The sequence below is a fragment of the Pogonomyrmex barbatus genome, unplaced genomic scaffold, assembly GCF_055798465.1.
Source record: "Pogonomyrmex barbatus isolate J1 unplaced genomic scaffold, ASM5579846v1 scaffold17, whole genome shotgun sequence".
In the NCBI taxonomy this organism is placed as follows: Eukaryota; Metazoa; Arthropoda; class Insecta; order Hymenoptera; family Formicidae; genus Pogonomyrmex; species Pogonomyrmex barbatus.
This window is the reverse complement of record NW_028297113.1, coordinates 3,253,432-3,272,827: the sequence shown is the minus strand read 5'-3', so window position 1 is coordinate 3,272,827 and position 19,396 is coordinate 3,253,432. Positions and strand designations below refer to the sequence as shown.

Below are 19,396 nucleotides of genomic sequence, written 5' to 3'. Positions count from 1 at the left end.
AATGCAATAAGTTTATATATTACTTAATATTAAATTTATTTATATTAGATATATAATGTTAGATATATAAATTTAATAATAATTTTGTAATAATTATATAATAATACAATACATAAATATATATTATATAAATATAATATTTTTTTTAATTTAAATAATTTATAATATAATTTTTTAATGTATTTTTATTTTATTTCTAATTTTGTATAAACTACTTGGAATTATTTTCAGAGAAAAGAAAAATATAAAGATTTTATAAAAATATCTTTTACTGAAAGAACTTTATTTTCATTGTGTACATTGTGTTACATAAAAAATTACTTAAATATCAATATATAGTGCTCCTACACCTTTTTCTATTTTTTTCTGTTAGACTGCACAAAATATTTAATATAACATTTAATAATATAATTTACTACACAGCGAGTAGAATAAAAATAAACAATCTTCTCGATTATATTTCATTTTTAGAAATAATCGTTAATTAATCGCTTAATTAATTTTAACTTTTTGAATGTTTTATCTAATTAAATAATATTACAAAAATGTTAAAAATAAAAAATAAAAATTTAGGAATGTTAAGGAGGAACTTAATGAAGCAAAGTATAAAATTAAATGTTCATTCTTCCAATCTTTTAAGAGGGACATTGTAACTGCAGTTGTGGAATTATGATCGAACAAAAATATTTGTGATGAATCCACGATTAAACTTGATCTACACCTGGACAATGGCCTTGCCAAAGTTCTTGCCGTTCAGCATACCAACGAATGCATCGAACATATTCTCGAAGCCCTTGGTTACAGTCTCGCGATAATGAAGCTTGCCTTCACGTATCAGACGGCTATTATATTCAATCCCCTCCTGCCAGCGATCCAGCCAGCGTGTAACGATGAAACCTTCGATCTTTAGCTGATTGAACACCACTGCAGGTTGCAGAAGCGTACATTTAGGCAAGGATGAGGGATCTGCATTATAACTCGAGATGCTACCGCACAAGGATACTCGACCGAACGGTCTCATCTGATATATGATCGTGCTAGAAATTTCTCCACCGACCTGCAAAGTTAATTAACGTAAATCTTAAATCTCGATAGTTATTATATTTTAACATAATGCTAAATCAATTAATATAAATTAAGTCTCGTTAGTTACATATAATTGTATTTTTAGTTATTAGTTATTAGTTATTATATTTTTCATTCAATTCCAAACAGCTTTTTCAATAGAATTGACTATAACGTGAAAATTTTGAAAATTGTAGTAAGCGATCATCCTCGATGCTTTTGCTGAAAAATTCAGCCCAGAGAAGATAAAAAAACGTTATTTAAAAATAACAGATTAAAAATTTAAGTAGATAAAAATTCTCAAAATTAAAACAATGACTCTCAAAATTGAAACAAAGGAAGGCCAATATTTATATCTTACTGAAAATAGAGCGAAAAAGAGAGGGGAGAGATGATTGAAAATTGAGACAAAATCTAACTCGCCTAATTTCAACGGATTATTAAATTTGAAGTGAATCAACGCGTTATTAATCACGCCTGATTTCCATTAGGCTCTTTCTTTATATGTAATTAAATGGATAATTTCTATATAGTTGTTAATTGATCGAAATAAGATACAATCTTATCCGCACATTGTCGAAATAGCAATCGATGCCTTGCGGAGCGGCTTTGCGTAGACTATGCGCGACCGACATGGTCTTGTAATTGATGACATGATCGAAACCAATTTCCTCGGTAAGCCATTTGCACTTCTCGTCGGAGCCGCATATACCGATGACAGTCAGACCCAGATTCTTGGCTATCTGACCCACGTGCGAGCCTACCGCGCCGGCTGCTCCGCTGATGACGATCGTCTCACCAGCTTTCGGCTTGCATAATTCCAATAAACCAAAATACGCCGTGTTACTGTAAATGAGAGAGAAAGAGAATTTTATACGGATAATTTATATCTTACAAACTTCTTATAAAGACCTATGTATCTCTCGTAAAGCGAAAATAAGTTTTTATCTTAAACAAGTTTCTATGTCATCGTATTGACGTCATCGCGCGATTTAAATTGCGTTACATAATTTACCTAAAATTCCAAGTTTACGTATAATTCTTCGCTACGACAAACGGAAAGCATATTCGCTTTCTATTTTCGCGCAGTGTAAATTTTTACTTTTAAATTTTATACTCTTTTCCGACGATAAAAATGTAAATACTATTACGGAACGGACAAAGCCTGTAAACAAGACAATGTTTTCGAAAGTATCCCGTTTGATTTTACCCTGGCATTCCCAGAACGCCTATTGCGAGAGACGACGGCAAATCGCCCATATCCGGCACAATGTACGGTATGTTTTGGAACGTCTCATCTTTGAAACTCTTCGGATTAACAATCGTGTGAGTTCTCCAGCCCAGGTGTCCCATGACTCTTTTGCCAACCGGGAAATCTGGATTCTTCGATTCTATGATTTTAGCGACCTGACCGCCGATCATGGTGCTTCCGAGCTTCAATCTTTGCACATACGCTCTCATGTACGGATCCACGGATAAATACTCGGCTTCCACGAGGTATTCTAAACGGGAAAGGAATGTGTGTGATTCGATCGAAGGATAATTTAATTATTATAACTGTAAAATTAAAATTTATATCGATATAATATCGATATAATAAAGAAAATTAATCCGATCTTATGTATCTTAATTTAATAATTTATATTTGATTATATTAATAATTACTATTTAATTACTATTATTTACTTTAATAATTACTATTATTTGTGCCATATCTTTCTTTTTAATGTTAATTAATGCTAATTTTGTTTTTGACTATTTAAAATATACATATTCATTAAGAATAAAATTAATTCAAATTTATGCGCAAAAAATTTATTTATTTATTTGTCGCGAAAAAGCATATGATTTAATGAATTATATACAAAATGGACCTAATATTGAAATATTTTTAAAATTAAAAAACAATAAAACATAAATTAAACCAAGATCAAACTTTGTCTACATGGACACTAATTAAGATTTTATATTCTCAATATAATATATTGGATATCTTTTTTATATATCAACGGCAATCGCGTAATAATTAGTGGAATAGAGAATAGAAAGTACCTCAAAAAAATCTCAGATAATAATAATTAAGCGTTCACAATTTATACAATCTAATAATTTAGAATTAAATCCGACAAGATGGAGGAAAAAATAATACTGAATATTCTCGAAACCTAATGATTCAAAGGGTAAAGTTCTGTTACAATTTTTTTCTTTCTTGATGTCAATGTTGGGTCAATACATGTATATTATATATGTTAAATTATAAATAAAACGACATAAATAAATATAAATATATAAATATAAAAATATAAAAATATAAAAATATATAAATATAAATATGTAAATATATGTCATAAATTTTTTTATGGTCACAGGCTAATAATTTGTTAATCATAGCATATAGAATATTCTAGAGTGATATTTATAATTAATTTTTATATTTAAAATCGTTTTAGATTATATTTTAGCCATTAGGTGCTTCCCATTTAATTACACAAATCGACACAAACATCGTTCTATCTTTCTTGGTATTCAAAAAACACAAACAAGAATAAAACAATATATGTGTCAATTTGTGTAATTAAATGAAAAATAAAACTGTAAAACTTAGAACTGTAAAACTTAGAAGAGGCTGTAAACTTAGAACAATCTTAAAAATATAAGAACGGACTATGAATGCCAGCCTAGAAAAACTGAACGAAAAAATTTTTATCGTAGTAAATACATTTTCGACGATAATTTTATTATTTCTTACAATACATCTAGACTAAACACTATGTGCGATTATTTTTGCTAGTTCAAATCGTGAAAACTATCAATTAATTTTTTTAACTTTATTATTTAATTTGTAACTGTTGTAATCATTATCTCGTTATTATTTAAACTTGTTAATCATACATACAATTATAAATGAAAGATATCATCATTTCAAATGTGTCTTTCACATATATGAATATGGCCATTTTGTATTTTATTGACAATTTCCATATATAAATGACAATTTCCATATATATATATATATTATTGACAATTTCCATCATAAATTATCTTTTTAATATTATTTTTTTCACAGAGCAATGATATTCGTGGAGAGAGATACAGAAGCGCAATTGGATAATCATTTTTGCCTATTTGTAATGACGCGCTAATTGAAAACGAGCGTACACTCGCACGACGACGATGATTATGTTATTTTTCCTACCTCCATTCTGCAATGGCGGCAGCTCCTCCTCCACCAATTTGAAATCCGTTGGCTTCGGCTCATTCACGAAATAATTCGCCACTATGTATTTTCTCGCCTTCACCATTTTGTATACTTGCGTAGAGAAATCCTTTTGAATCCAAAAATTCTTTGAGTTTAACTTCTTTGCTGAGATCTCGTTGTTGTAAAGAGAACGAGAAATTACGGCTTTGAGTGATCGACGACAGCTGCTGGACGATAGCTCGCGCTGGAGTGCACCGAACATGTTTTTCGCTATCTTTATATTCGCACGCAAGCCGTATGCCTATCTACTAAGTGTTCACACTCACAATCATAAGTATAGGTATTCTTCAGTTTTAAAGGAGAAAACCAAACCTAACTTAACAGTCTATTTCGGAAGGTTATGATTTGTCATATCTTATCGATATTCTGTAAAATATAAGCGCCAAAATAAACACTTCGTACCGATTTATCATCAACGAAGCAATGAAGCACAATTTAGCATAATTATCTAATCTGTTATTTTTATTTCTGTCGATTGCAACAGTTATGTAATACAACGCTACGTGTAATTGTATATTCGCTGGAGAAGATTCAATAAATTGCCAATAAAATAAAATGCGACTTAAACGTACATGGAAGTTCGGTGGATCAGATATACAATATATAAATGTATATATGTATGTACGGTATGAATGGCCGTGCTCTTCTCGCGGCACGCAATTAAAAGTTACAAACAATCAACGTGTCCCTAAAATAATCATATAAAAATAGTAGAACATCTCTATCGAGCACGTAATCTCTTTCCTTTCCATGTCCATATAATGATTCGTCCCAGTCTACTTTATAAAATTTATATACGCTACGCCAGATCTATTACAATTTAAAATCAATTTTACACACACACACACACACACACACAAGCGCGCGCGCGCGCGCGCGCGCGCGTCGCGATACTTGTCACGCCGAACTTCAAATGAAAAGACAATCGTGTATGCAAATCGAAAGCGAATACAAATTGAAGAAATCTTTAGGAATTCATTTCGTATGATGAATCCCCTCTGATTTTCTCTTTTTATTTATTTCCTTTTCGTAATTTTTTTTCAATCGACATTGGTGGACATTTTACGAAACGACTAAAGTCCTAATCTGTGTAAAAACACCAACAATCAACGTTCGTGTTGCAACATTGGCAATCTAAACATTTGTATCTAATCTATATATTCATCCGTTATGGATTTCCTACGCGCGAATGCGCAATTACACAATTAACATCAAACTCGAAAGACGATGTCTTTCATTTTTCGAATTATGTTTTCTGTTTTCGACTTACATACATCTCTCACTTCACGCAGTTTATTCCTATTTTTCGTTTCGAATCGGGTTACAATCTAGTGTGTTTAAAGATTAAAGAACTAAAAATTGTTTTGTTCTAATTTTACGGATCATTCTGCTGTAATGCCCAGCAACGTACGGTACTGATTTATCGAAGGCTTCTCTTGTAGTTATCTCATTGCAGTCAGAAAAGAAATATCATTGTTCTTAGAATCTGATTATAAAAAAAAGCACAATTCGATATGTTACATCAGATTTGTTCGATGAAGTTGTTATGTCAATTACTATCGATTCTATGCCGAACAAATACGTCTACACGCTTTTCCTTTCTACGTCTTAAGAATTAAATAAAAACGTAGCGGTTTATCAGTCTTCTTATATATAGAAGAACGTCACATGTGTTCTTGATTAAAACAGTCTACATTTTATACTTTTCTTTAATCTCCGTTTTATGGCAAATGTTTTTCCCGAGGAAACTCAAGTAGTAATTGTAATTCATTAATAAATAATTCTATTAATTATACAGTCAGTTATGTTAAGAACCATTTAAAAATAAAACTGCTGAATCATGAATTAATAATTGTGAATGAGCACGGAAATATCTATATTATATAACTTAGTATGTTATGTAACTTATTTTGTGCATATTACATTTGTAGTCGTTAAATTTAACACTACATTTTTCATGAAAGTAAATCGTTACTCGTTATTTTTCATAATCCGTTCACAAGTTGTGAGGTGAGAATATATATCAACATCTTTATTTATAATATTAAATAAATTAATAATCTCTATGTTGCTAAATCTCTACATATATATATACATACAATTTGAAGATTTGGTTAGATACAATTTAAAGAGTTATCTTGTTGCTCTTTGAAAAGCATAACTGGAAAATCAGGAACGTTATTGTACTTAGTAAGTTAAAACGGGATGAAGAGAATGCAAGATAAGTATCATTTTAGTAGTGATTAATTGATCCGACATCAATTTTCTTATTCACGTCACCTTGTCCTATCCCATGTATCTATCGTAGTATCGCTAATTTCTAATTCTTTTATTTCTAAGTACAGTCGAGTACGATTCTCTAATGAAATATCACGATTATAATTATCACGATGCTAAGATGTTGTAAACAGCAATTAATTCGACTTGTTGATAATTGTTGAGTAGAGTCAATCACGTTAACACGATCGGATACTTCTAATTATTTACGTTAGTTTTATAAAGCTTTACTAAATTATCTCTTATGTTTTTTATCTGTGAGAGATTATGATTTTTCATTTTCTCTCTCTTTAATTGAAGTTGGAGAAGTCGGTTTTTAATTTAATCGACGGCGCAGATATCTTGATTTGCGGTTTTACAGGATCAACCGACCGGATGTGCCGTTGCACCTGCTGATGATTAGTTCTCACTGCATTCTCCAATTTAATTTTCAGCTCGGTGGACTGAGACATCAGCGTTTTAAACTCCTAACGATATAAACAATTATTAGATCATTCATATCGCTTGAGACTAAAGAATATTTTTGCGATATTGTACCTGTGGATATTTCGGTCCGATCTTATTGAGCCACTGAAAACTCTGTTGGTGGAGATTCGCTTGATATTTCGTAGCGCGTTGAAGTTCATCTCCTTCCAGTAGATAATTGATCAAAATCGGTACGAGCAGCGTCAGCATTTGAATACCTAGTAATTTCATAAAACGTTACATGTATGTCCAATTTATTCAAAAAATACTACGTTACTACGAAACTTATTAACTTTTTTTAATAATTAATTAGCATATTAAAAGATTTTTTTAATAATTAATTTTTTTAAATAATTAATTAGCATATTAAAAGATTAAATTATGAAGACCGCACTATCCACACACCTTGTAACAAATCTCCTGTATAGCGTGTAACACATATTGCATTAATATTTTGCATTTACGAGCTAACTGTAAGATATAATTTCATCGTAAAAGTTTTAGACTTAGAAGTTATAACTAGTTATAACTTACGATTAGAGAGATCGGCGAGTCCTATCAGAGCTTCCACCGTGCTGATGCACTCCAATGTGAAGGTTAGTTCCATGTCGTTTGTCACTTGCTTGCTTTTGTCACTGTACAGATATTCAACCAATCGTGGCGCGAGCGCGTGGATGTACGGCGTACTTATGTTTCGTTCCGGATGTAGAAATATCGTTCTTAACGTTTGCACGCATTTCAGCTTCACCTAGGTGCAAAATTATCCAATTATCATCAAGATTGATACTAAGAAATACTTTTATAATTATAATTATCATTTTTTTCTCATTTTTCATCAGCTTACCGTTAGATTTTCAGACTGAAACGCGTGTCGGAAGTGATTAATGCATGGAAATTGCAGATTTGGAGCACTCACTACTTCCGGTGAGGCATGAAGAACGAATACTGCGATACCTAGCATCATCGCTACCTCATCCATTTTAGTTTCGTCATTGCCTATACAAACATGTAAAACAAATAACATCAAAATAAAAATAAAAGTACATATAATTTTTTCAATTACACTATGATAGATATTTTATATTTTAAATTTTCCTTGAAAAACATGATACATATTGATTTCTGATATTTGATTAATAAAAGATAGGCTTCAATATTTCAATGAAAATTAACATACCTGTTTTGGCTAGATCGATAATCTTGGCAAGTGCACTTCGTAGTAATCCCGTCCATTGCTCCTGACTCCTGTGATCCCGGGCATATTTGTTGCTGGTGAGACTCTTGACACAGTGCAGCGCGGCATGAACTGGTGCTTCCGAACCGGGTTTGGTGCTACTGTTGTCTGTACGTACCGCGGTTTCACGTATCACGCCCGTTGCCAGATATAATAGTGTTGGAAGGATCGCTATTGCGCCTTCAAAAAACGAGATAAATTATTATAGAACTGATGATTAAAATTAAATTACATTAATTACGTATAAGAAATTTGCAAGGATACCTTGCGGAGAACATAATATGGGAAGAGATTCCATTATATTGAGGGATGATGCAATCAGCTTGCCACTCTTCTCAGATGGCACGTATCCTTTTTGGGATAAGATGGCAGTGGCACCACCGGGATTCGGATTCAGCGCTGGTATCTGCCGTACCAGGAGGCACAGACATACTTCCAGAACAGCAAACACCAATGATTTTCCTGGCATAAGCTCGCCACTCTCTTCTCCTTCGCCTAGCAAATCTAAGTCTGATGTTTCGATGTTTTCTTGATGCGCCGATGCATTATCTATCATAAAAAGAAAAAAAATATATATATATATTTTTTATATATAATGTATATGAGATGTACGTGTGTGTGTGTGTGTGTGTGTGTGTGTGTGTGTGTGTGTGTGTGTGTGTATTGTTCAATCAGAGATACATGAAGAAACAGCCATTAGCAGATTTTTATAAATTACTATTTCATTAATTATTAGGGAAGTCATAAAATGATAAAGGACTTTTCTACTGTGTACAACTCGTTTTAGTTACTCATGAGAGAAGATACAGTTACGACATATTCTATAAATGTGTGTGATGCAAAAATTAATTACAATTGTAGATAATAAAGATAATAATAAAGATAATAATAATAAAATAATAATTTCGGAATACACGTACCTTTAAGTTTCAATTTCTTCTTTGCAGCAAGATCTTCCTGTGCAGCTTTCATCACTTGTTTCAGCACTTCCATTACTATCATTTGGATGACATAACTCTCTCGTGTTAAAAGCAATCTTTACGACAAATATATCAATATTAATATTATGCGATAAATAGATATATACATTCTTATATATAAAAACGTACCTATGAAGAACATTACATAATTCGATAGGCAAAGAGCGATCGGCAATGAAGACCTTACGTGCCCATGTTGAATCAAGCAAAGTGTACAAAGCGTTTAAACATGTCTTTATATTTTGCGGGGATTCGGAAGAGCGAGGGCTGCACAAAGCTTCCATACATATACCTACAAATAATAATTATAATAAATAAAAGTAACCTTCAAAACATATTCATTCAAAGCATTATATAAAATGTAAATTATGTGTTGATATTATATATATATATATATATATATATATACTTAAGTATTCTAATCTGACGCTTTATATATTTACCAAATAATAAGTGAAAACGTTCAACGTTCGTGTTAGTTTTAGAAGTAGTGGCTTCATCATTGTTGTTGTTATTATTATTATTATTATTATTGTTATTGTTAAGATTAGTTGTCGCTTTTTCTTGGTTGCTGTCTCCCATTTCGAATCCCCTTGCATTGAGCCAGAGAGTCGCAGCATGAAGAATCGGCGCCCACGATTCTACATAGTGAGGACGCGCAGATTCCATAGTGTCTGTCGTGTAAAAGGCACCACCATCATGTGGCAACTGGCTGGAAAATTCTACGAAGATATCACAAAAATAGTTTTAATCATCTAGGTAGCTAACTCAAAAAAAAAAGATACATAACATATAAAAAACTATAATAAAAAAATCCTGTATAATATATGAAAGAGAAAGAGAGAAAAAGAGACGAGTTTATATTAATCAAACATATCAAAATCTATATAAATATACAATATATAACTAATTAATAATATAAATTAATATAAATTATAATATAAACAATTACAATGTAATATAAAGTAATTAACAATATAAATATACATATATATCATATATATATATATATATATATATATATATATATATATTAAATATATAAATATCCAATAATACCTGGCGGCAAAGAAAGCAATGCGTGATCTCTCAATGCAGATAGCCAATGTTGACTCAGACTCAGAAGTTCCGGTTGGACAAGACTTAGTAAACTTTCACTCTGAAACTCAAATTCTCCGAAATCCTCCTCGTTAGTTTCATCGGTTTGATTCGTGTTTCGATTAGTTGTATCCTTGCTATTCAAAGCGGATCCATCTCTTATCATTGCAACTACATATACCTGTTAAAAAGAGACTCATCTAATTTTTTCTTATTTTCTTTTTTCTTTTTTTATTTGTTTAAGTATTTTGTTTAAGTATTGTTTAAGTAAGCTCGTATCTTTGCTCGTATTATTTTTATGTTGAATACGCGAAACAATATTCAATGTACCTCTGCCCATGCCTTTAGAATCGCCAATCTCTCCAGCGTCGATAAGCTCTCGTTATAAAGCTGCGGCCGCGTGTTACCTTCTCTCAATTTCTCCAAAGACGACACTAGCAGCTGATGCACCCTTCGTAGATCATTGAGATCTCTGGCGACGCCACTGCCGATCCATGCGCTGCAAGCTTCGCAGGCTGCAGCTGTAACGTGCGACGGTGTTTCCGCGGAGAATGCTGGTCTTAAAGCAGCTCCAACCTTTAAATGTATTTATATTGAATATAATAATACAGTTCTTAAAAAAAAAAAAGTCGAGTAAATTGCTTACCTGTGCCTGAAACTGCTCGAGCAATAAGTGTCCGGGAAATTCTGGTTCAGGAACTTTAGCGAATTTATCGATAATCTCTTGTAGAGTTTTGAGACCTTCGAGTCGCAATGGATCGCAATCACTCGTTGCGGCCATGAATGCCATGCGTACCAAGTCCGACAGATGTAACACTAGAAAATCTCCTAAAAATCCATAACAGAGAGAGTATTAAAAATCAAGGAAAGTCTATATGAAGAGATGACATTGAAATTTCAATCAACAACCTTTTCCCTTAGATAGCTGCATTTCTTTGGCCAAGGTGAGGTCGAAGTGCGCCTGCTTATTATTCACACAAGCCGCGACGATGCGCCGTACGCATTGCGCTGCAAAGACTCTTGTTGGCCATCTCGGTGTGATAGACGGTCGCTGTTTAGCGGACTCGTCAGCGTGGAACTCAGCCTGATCGTCATCGCCCTCTGCGTCCGCTGATTCATTATCGGCGGTATTATCTTCCGCGTTCGCTGCGTTACCTTCTTCAATCGTACTCGATTCTGCGCGTATAAAATGCAATATCTCATCTCAAGGACTTTCTATCAACAATTACTTAAAAGAACCTAATAGTTACCTGAAGCTATTGTGAGAACGTCTTTGCACAGTGACAACCATTGAGATAAATTGTCGGCTGCTAATATCTGTAGCATGCTCGTTAAAGTATCATGAATATCCTTGATTAATTTACTATCAGTTTCCGTATCCAGCATACTGAATAACACTCCCGGGAGACCAGTCTCGGTGATAACAAGACCCTCTACTACATTAGTATCTCTGCTTTCGTTAGCCAGAGTCATCGCGTGCTCGCATACTTCCTTCGCCTCGCGTTGAGCGAGCTGTCGAAGGCATGAAATTGCAGCTTTACGCAAAAGCAAGTGATTGCTCGACAGAGTACGCTATAAAAAAAATAATTTAATAAAATAATCATTTCACAATAAATAGTATCCTTATGTAAAGAGATCTTACGCATAATGTAGGAACGAGAGAAGACAAGTTGACATGTCTGGGTGCAAAGAGATGTAATTGTTGAAGGCAGCCAGTCGCTTCGGCTTGAACGAGTGGATCCTGATGATCCTGCATAATAGCGCATGCACACAAAAATGATGACCGCGCCATGCAAATCGTTGACGTATTCCCTATGAAATCAATTGTTTAAATTATTTTTCTTAAAAATAACATCCAAAAACTCTGTAATCAGTTAAACATGTTATGTATTTACCTTGCAGTTCTGGTCCTATCGTCGTGATGAGAGCCGACAAAACCTTTCCAATGCATTGATGCACATCAATGTAAGAGTGAGGAACATTGAGAAGAAGAGTCAACGCCAAGGATAGTGTAGGCTCTACATATCCCCTGAACATTGGCCCACCAGAATCGGCTATCAGAGCCAGAGCGTGCAATGCCCAAACCTTGAAGATTTATTTTAATTTCACTCGTTTGAATCGATGTAAAAATAAATATTATTTTATTTTGTTAACGCGGCATGCGTAGCTTACTTGTACCACGGGAGACGAATTATCCTGAGCGAGTGCGAGTAAAATGCTGACGCTAGTGTTGAGATGTTGACTAGAGCCCATTCCGCCGACATATTTGTGAAGACAGCCTAATGCCAACGAGTGGCCAGTTCTGCTAGCCACGTCGCGAGCCGATTTCAAACGATCGAAACTAGTTTGCGCTAATTCCGCAGTAAACTTGGGGTCGGAAATCACCTGGGCCATTCTACCAACCGCTTCGCCTGCCGCCCATCGCAGAATAGGATTGCTGCTGACCAGTGTACTGATGATAAGATTAGTGGCGGATTTTTTAACATCTTCCTGTCCGAAACCTGTTTTCGCCTCGTTAAGACCTTTCAAACCGCTCAGTACAGCCGTAAACACGTTCATTTGTATCGCTTCCTGTCTTCCAGATTTGGTATGTTTTATGCACTCGCTGAAATGATCTAGCATCTGTAACCTGTGCTTGTTTGCTACGCGCGGGAATATTTGGCCGAATAATGCGACTGATAAATCGATCACCGCTACACCCAACGGCAAAGGACCAGGAATCATATCAAACTGTAATCATATAATTTATATCAAAATTTATATTAAAATTTTTCTCCATATTTATAAATTACTTTATAAGAATTTTTTTTATTTGTATTATATGGAATAATTATTTAAACATACATGTGGCATTGGTCTGTAAAGGCAGCACGTATTATGTTCTAATGCTCCAGATCCTGCAGCACTGTTTGGTTGAAGCTGAAAAAAATATTGTGGATCATAGTAAAGCATTATTTGTAAGTCAGAATAAAACGATAAAACTGCATGACATAAAATCTAAAAAAATATATATAAAATAATTAATACAAATAAATGTAAATTTTTTTAGTTAAAATAAATAATAAATTATTTTAAATTGGCATAAATAAAACATTATATAACGTACTATGTAATGTACTATGTAATGTATAAATAAAATATTCAATTGAGATTATCTAATATTCATATAAAATAGAGAATTAAAAAAGGAAGGGACATACTGTTGTACTATAACAGGAATGGATATACTGTTATGATTAAATAATATATAATATTACAAGTTATTAACATAATATAATAATATAATAATAATATAATAAAATGGTATAATAACATAAAGATAAACGGTATAATAACATAAAGATAAAACGCTCATAAGAAATTTCTTCATTTACTCAAGTAAAATATTCTTACATATAAAAAAAAATAAAATAAAGAAACGAAAGGCACGCTTTGTAGAACACTTTACTCACATGTTCCAAATCTGCCCTTCTGTTTGGTTCCATCTAAACACGAGGGTATTTACAAGTTAACGCAAAAATTATGCCTTATAAAATTAAAAATTCCAAAAGTATATATATTTCTTACATTTCAGGTTAGCCAGATTATATAAAATATTAATTATTAAAACATAAATAGCATATGTATAAAACAAGTATACATATAAAAAAAATTTTACAACATGTATGTTTTAATTATATTGGATTTTTAGTTATTATTAAGGAAGAATATAAGTTATATGTAAACATATAAAGTTAGAATTAGTTTGTCTGCCGTAAGCAAGTGACACTATCACAATAAATTTATAATTAAAAAAAAAAAAAAAATAAGCGTTAAGTATTAAACTGAACTTGAAGATGTTATTTAGAAAAATAAAACTGTGTAAAAAAATATACCGTATGATAAAAGCTGCAATATAAAATATGTATATAGAAACTAACTCACTTGATCTTCTATTGTGCGATGATCAGTTTCTTGTAACCATGTACCGAGAATTACAGAATCGTTAGCATGACAAACTACACTCAGCAAGGAAGTAGTCGTGTTTCCAGGATTATCCGTAAGCGTAAACTCCGATACTAGCATCCTCAGAAGATGAGTATAAGAACCTGTGCAATATTAGATAGTAATACAGGCAAATTGAAAATATAGATTTTTATATTCCACTTTCATATTTATAGTATACAGATTTTTACCTTCAAACATTTGCGGTGGTAGCAGCAATAACGTTTCATACAAGCGCAAACGAACCATAGCCGCAGGAGCTTTCAATTGTTGGCCATAATTCTTCAAAACAGGAGACAAACTGAAAAAAATATAATCATAGAATTATATTCGAAATTATATTCGTTAAAATATTTAGAACGTTATTTAAAAAATTGATCGATACTTTGTCAGCATTGCCAGAGCAGACTCTATTGGCGTAAGTAATCGCCGTGTAATATCGTCGTTCAGGAGCTCCGGACAGTGCAGCAAAAAACTATACATGGCGGATAATGCACCGGCACGTCCTTCCAAAGTCACTTGCCACGTGAAAGCGTCACCACGCGCTTTTTCACTTTCAAGTTCTTTGTTCGAGCGCGGGAAAGAATTTCTCCATAAGAGTAGCATTCTAGGCAGTAAGCCCTTTACTACTGCCGTGCCTACATATATATGTACAAATTATATACATACTATATATATAGTTTATAATATATTATTTTTATTAAGTACAAGGTATTTATTTATACCTAAGGTCATTATAGCTCCTATTAAGAGCCATCCTGCATGCGTGCGATTTAAAGACAAACGACTGTTCTGACTCGCGCTTCTCAAGAGCTCTTCCGCTGTATTGAAAATTATCTGAAACGCACAAGCTTGATAAATTAATCCTGCATGAATGATATAATAAATAAGGATATAGGGCATATAGTACCTTTCCCTTAGTGTGAGGAACTCCCAAGGGTGATAGACGAACACTTCCCAGCACCGCAGCAAGAGCACTGCTATAGCCAGCTATAGCTTCTGGCGAGCTACGCATATTTTCAATTCCGTCGACACAGCGGTCGATCAGAGGCGTTATTTGACTCGGCACTGCTACGCATATGCACCGTAAACACCAGGAAGCAGCTAGTCTAGCTGCTTGACATGGATGCACCAAGACAGCCATTATGGCATCAATCAAACCTGTAACAAATACACAATTAACCGTGGATTCTTTTTATGGAAAAAAAAACAAAGGATATTTCGAATGACCAAATACATACTAAGAGACTGATCGGATAACAAATTCGTGGCCGTGGTACCCAATCCCAGTATCAGGCTGCCCATTTCTTGTAATGCGCACACTAATAAATGCTGACTGAATAACGTCTCTTGATTGCAATCTTTGGCGTTTTCCGGACTGAAATCTAATGAGATCATATATATAATTAGATTATTCGAATGTATATTACAAATTAATGCGTAAAACATTATTTTTATTACCGATGGAATTCATTTGCTTCAGGATAATATGCGCTATCTCTTTGCAAGCAGCTGCCTGAGCGCCTTCCCCTAACAACTTGCCAACAGTACCGCGTAATATAAAATTCACACATTTGCGCGAATATACTGCCTCGACGTGCGAGCTAGCGGCTTTTGGATTTGTAACCAGATCTAAAACGTGAGCAATTAACGCGCCGATATTACGTTCTAGCCAAGTACCGCTCAACATTTGAACAAACACTACGTATGCCTGTAACAGCGATTAAATGTAATGTTTTATTATGAAAATGTTATTTTTCAACAAAATTAAATACTTTTTTTATTTGATCGTAAAAATAACGAATCATATAAATTTATGTAACTTTGCTTGACTTTTTTGAAAAATGACTGTATAAACATTTTTTATAAAATTAATAAAAGCTTTATTCAATTACATAAATTTTTATGTTAAATGTATTCGAAAATATATCTATAATTGCTTACATGTGTTACGCCAACTCGCACTTCTCTATTTATGCTAGAACTTCCTTTTATGATCTCACCCGTCCCTTTTAGGAAGCCGACACCTCCTCTTAAAAATCCGGACATAAGAATATTTAACACTTCTTCAAGTGACGCCTGCTTAACACCTTTATTGTGTGCAACTACGGAAGCAAAAACATACAAAATGTACATGTTAGAAAATAGAAAATACACTAGATGTATATTCTTGTGTATATTTTTGTTATAATTACCCGTAGGATTTTTTATTTTCGGTAAAGGAAGCTGCGTCATTGCCACTAAGGTACCCAGTAATTTAGCAACGGAACATCTTACTTCATAATTTGAACCTTCAAATGCTCGGAAGCACAGCGTCGCAACGCTTTCGATTTCAGTCGTATATAAAAATGGAGCGTGATTCAACATCTCCAATAAACACTACATATGAACATATTATTATTTAGTTACAAATTACAAAAAAAAAGAAACGAAATATATCCACATTCTTTTATAAAAATAAATACCTTGGCAGCGGCACATCTCACCGCCATCACTCTGTCGGTTAAATAATGCCTGGAAACTTTGTATATTTCCTTATGTACATTCGTTATCGCGGATCCCATTCCGGCACATACCTAATTATAGACCAGATAAAATATGTTACATCATAGATTTATATTTTAGTTTTTCATATTTTATTTCATACTTTAAATAATTTAGAAATTGTTAATTATTCATCACCTTCTCTAACGTGTGTATAATTTCTATTCGCGTCTGTGATTCTGCAGATCTTAAGGACTTTATTAGAATCTGTACTGTCTCCTCATATGACCTGCCCATCATTCTTCCAAGCTTCTCATACATGCATCCAACACAGCAGATAGCGGCTCTAAAAAAGTGATATGTATATATATATATATGTGTGTGTGTGTGTGTGTGTGTGTGTGTGTGTGTGCGCGCGCGTGTGTGTGTGTGTGTGTGTGTAAAATATATATATATATGTAAAATATGCATATAAATTTTATAAAAATATCTCTCGAACAAAAACTTCAATCAATAGCAATCAATTTACAGTTTTGTGGGCAGGAAGCTTGGTGAATCATCCTTATTCCTCAAGATATCATTGCATTTATTGACAGTATCAAAGAGCAGGAATGTATCACCCACACTGAACAAAGTAGCTAGACATCTTGCGATAAGACGCCGAGTGGGTGGACCAGGAGCTCCTTGCATATGTCTGGTCAATTGCTCCACTAATTTTTGTTGACATCCTTTAATATCACTCTGCGAACATAAATCATCGCAATTAAAAATTTATTGTATTACAATACAAATTTTACCTTCTTGGTTACAAAATTAATCAGATTATTATAAATTTATTTTTACTAATATTTATTAATCTTAATTTTGTTTTAATTTAGATTTTATCTTTGTTTAATTCTTAGAATTAGAAAGAAACAAAGAAGAAAAAAAAATCAAATCAAAATTATTCTAATTGATGAAAATAAAAATTAGATCAATACCTTTTGAGCAGCAATCAGAACTTTGTCTAAAAAGCGTAACCATTCAAAAATAAAAACTGGCCGCTTAGCCTCTGGGATTTGATTAAGGGCATCCTCGTTGAGGGTCAGACTATGACTCAACTCCATCATTGTTTCGAGTAAACATATACTCTCAAGTATCACTCAATCTCTTCCTATAATACAATCAGAGTAAATTTTTTTCATTGTAACTTAAGATTATTATATAAAAATATAAAAACAATATAAAAACATATTCCAAAATATATTAATAATACTGAAAAATGCATATTAGAAATGAATTATTAGGAATGTTCGATATGTCTATTTCAATCATAATTGTTTACAAAAATGTTTCAGATATGTCCTTAAGATTTTTTTAAAATACTATTATTCATTTCTATCAACATAAATTAACTTTAGCATACTTTTTTAGTTTCGCGAATTAGAAAAAAATAAAGATATATTAAATTGAGATTAAAATTAATCTACATTGGACAAATAAAGATGACATCTTTAACATATCTTATGTCTACTTCTACCAAAGTAGAATACCAAAGTAGAATAATATATAATATTATTTTTGATTTAAATTGCTTTTAATCTTTTTCATTCGAAGAAAAGGATACATTAAACAATGACTAAAATTAATCAATTAAAATAAATCAAGTAGAAAACGGACATGAAATGTCACAATGTTCTCTAGAGTCCGTATGTTAGAAGTGCACCCTTAAGGTAAATTCGAAGTACAGTATATATATATATATATATATATATATATATGCATCATTCAAGAAGTGTATTTGCTGCATTATCATACTTTGAGATCAGTCATACGAATGTACAGTGGCAAAGAGCCGTGATAAAATTCAGAATTCTCAACATATATACATACCAAAAAACAGCGGTCAAAGTGTCATAACTCTCGATGGACAGAGATTTTTGCGATGCTACGCGTGTCACCTCACTTCGTCACTTCGTCGATCACCCGCGTTGCGACGACATCGCTCAACGTCGAAACCCCACGCCAAAATCAAAAATGACTAATTGCGATCAGAATTATCCGGACGACGAACGATATTCCACCGTGCGGATGACAAATCCCGACCGTAAGGTTAGGACAGATCGGACTGGGTCAATTCGAGCAAGGAGAAATCTAAAAATCACCATGCCCGCATTTTCAGTTGGAACTGGCTGAAAACTGCTGAAAGCTGACAACTAATGTGTTTATGTGCACAAAATGTGCACATTGAACTACGTAGTCATGTCTATGAGTATTTTCGATGGATAATGCTGTGTACACAGTATTTGGTTCTGTTTCATGTTACGTCTCATGGTTTTTGGTTCGATTCTATGCTATGTCCATAGTTCGGAGCAATGCATAAAAGATATAATCTGTATTACCGACAGCTAGAAAGAGAAAAATGTAAAATAGTTATAAGAAGTTACGAACATATAAAATGACATAATATTATCGTGAATATATTCATTTTTATTTAAACTATGCAATTTGTAAAAACAAATCCTAAGAATTTTATTTTTACATTTAAGAACATCTGTTTTTCTTAATTAC

The 19,396-nt window shown here is 32.9% G+C and overlaps 2 protein-coding genes across 4 annotated transcripts; both read right to left on the bottom strand.

Moving 5' to 3' along the window:
* Window positions 1-262: 262 nt before the first annotated feature.
* On the bottom strand, window positions 263-5,182 carry LOC105431181 (prostaglandin reductase 1). The gene is made up of 4 exons (XM_011645212.3): window positions 4,262-5,182; window positions 2,276-2,567; window positions 1,638-1,911; window positions 263-1,057 (listed from the first exon to the last, which is right to left on the bottom strand). Exons 1-4 carry the CDS (start codon window positions 4,524-4,526, stop codon window positions 716-718), a joined length of 1,173 nt encoding a protein of 390 aa, XP_011643514.2. The 5' UTR covers window positions 4,527-5,182; the 3' UTR covers window positions 263-715.
* LOC105431182 (HEAT repeat-containing protein 5B) lies at window positions 4,766-19,126 on the bottom strand. Of its 3 annotated transcripts, XM_011645213.3 has the most exons (34): window positions 18,719-19,126; window positions 17,827-17,999; window positions 17,376-17,587; window positions 17,045-17,192; window positions 16,828-16,938; window positions 16,558-16,741; window positions 16,307-16,467; window positions 15,824-16,073; window positions 15,604-15,747; window positions 15,273-15,523; window positions 15,088-15,199; window positions 14,748-15,000; window positions 14,554-14,663; window positions 14,303-14,466; window positions 13,831-13,863; window positions 13,223-13,297; window positions 12,551-13,108; window positions 12,274-12,463; window positions 12,021-12,190; window positions 11,629-11,950; window positions 11,288-11,554; window positions 11,025-11,206; window positions 10,709-10,954; window positions 10,340-10,559; window positions 9,724-10,002; window positions 9,410-9,572; window positions 9,221-9,336; window positions 8,565-8,849; window positions 8,244-8,480; window positions 7,911-8,062; window positions 7,601-7,814; window positions 7,472-7,486; window positions 7,139-7,284; window positions 4,766-7,068 (listed from the first exon to the last, which is right to left on the bottom strand). In XM_011645213.3, the coding sequence occupies exons 2-34, from the start codon at window positions 17,953-17,955 to the stop codon at window positions 6,892-6,894; spliced, it is 6,276 nt and encodes a 2,091-aa protein (XP_011643515.2). In that variant the 5' UTR covers window positions 17,956-17,999; window positions 18,719-19,126; the 3' UTR covers window positions 4,766-6,891. The 3 variants fall into 3 exon arrangements, with proteins under 3 accessions (XP_011643515.2, XP_088930544.1, XP_088930545.1); XM_089074418.1 differs by lacking the exon at window positions 7,472-7,486; XM_089074419.1 differs by lacking the exon at window positions 13,831-13,863.
* Between the last annotated feature and the right edge of the window lie 270 nt (window positions 19,127-19,396).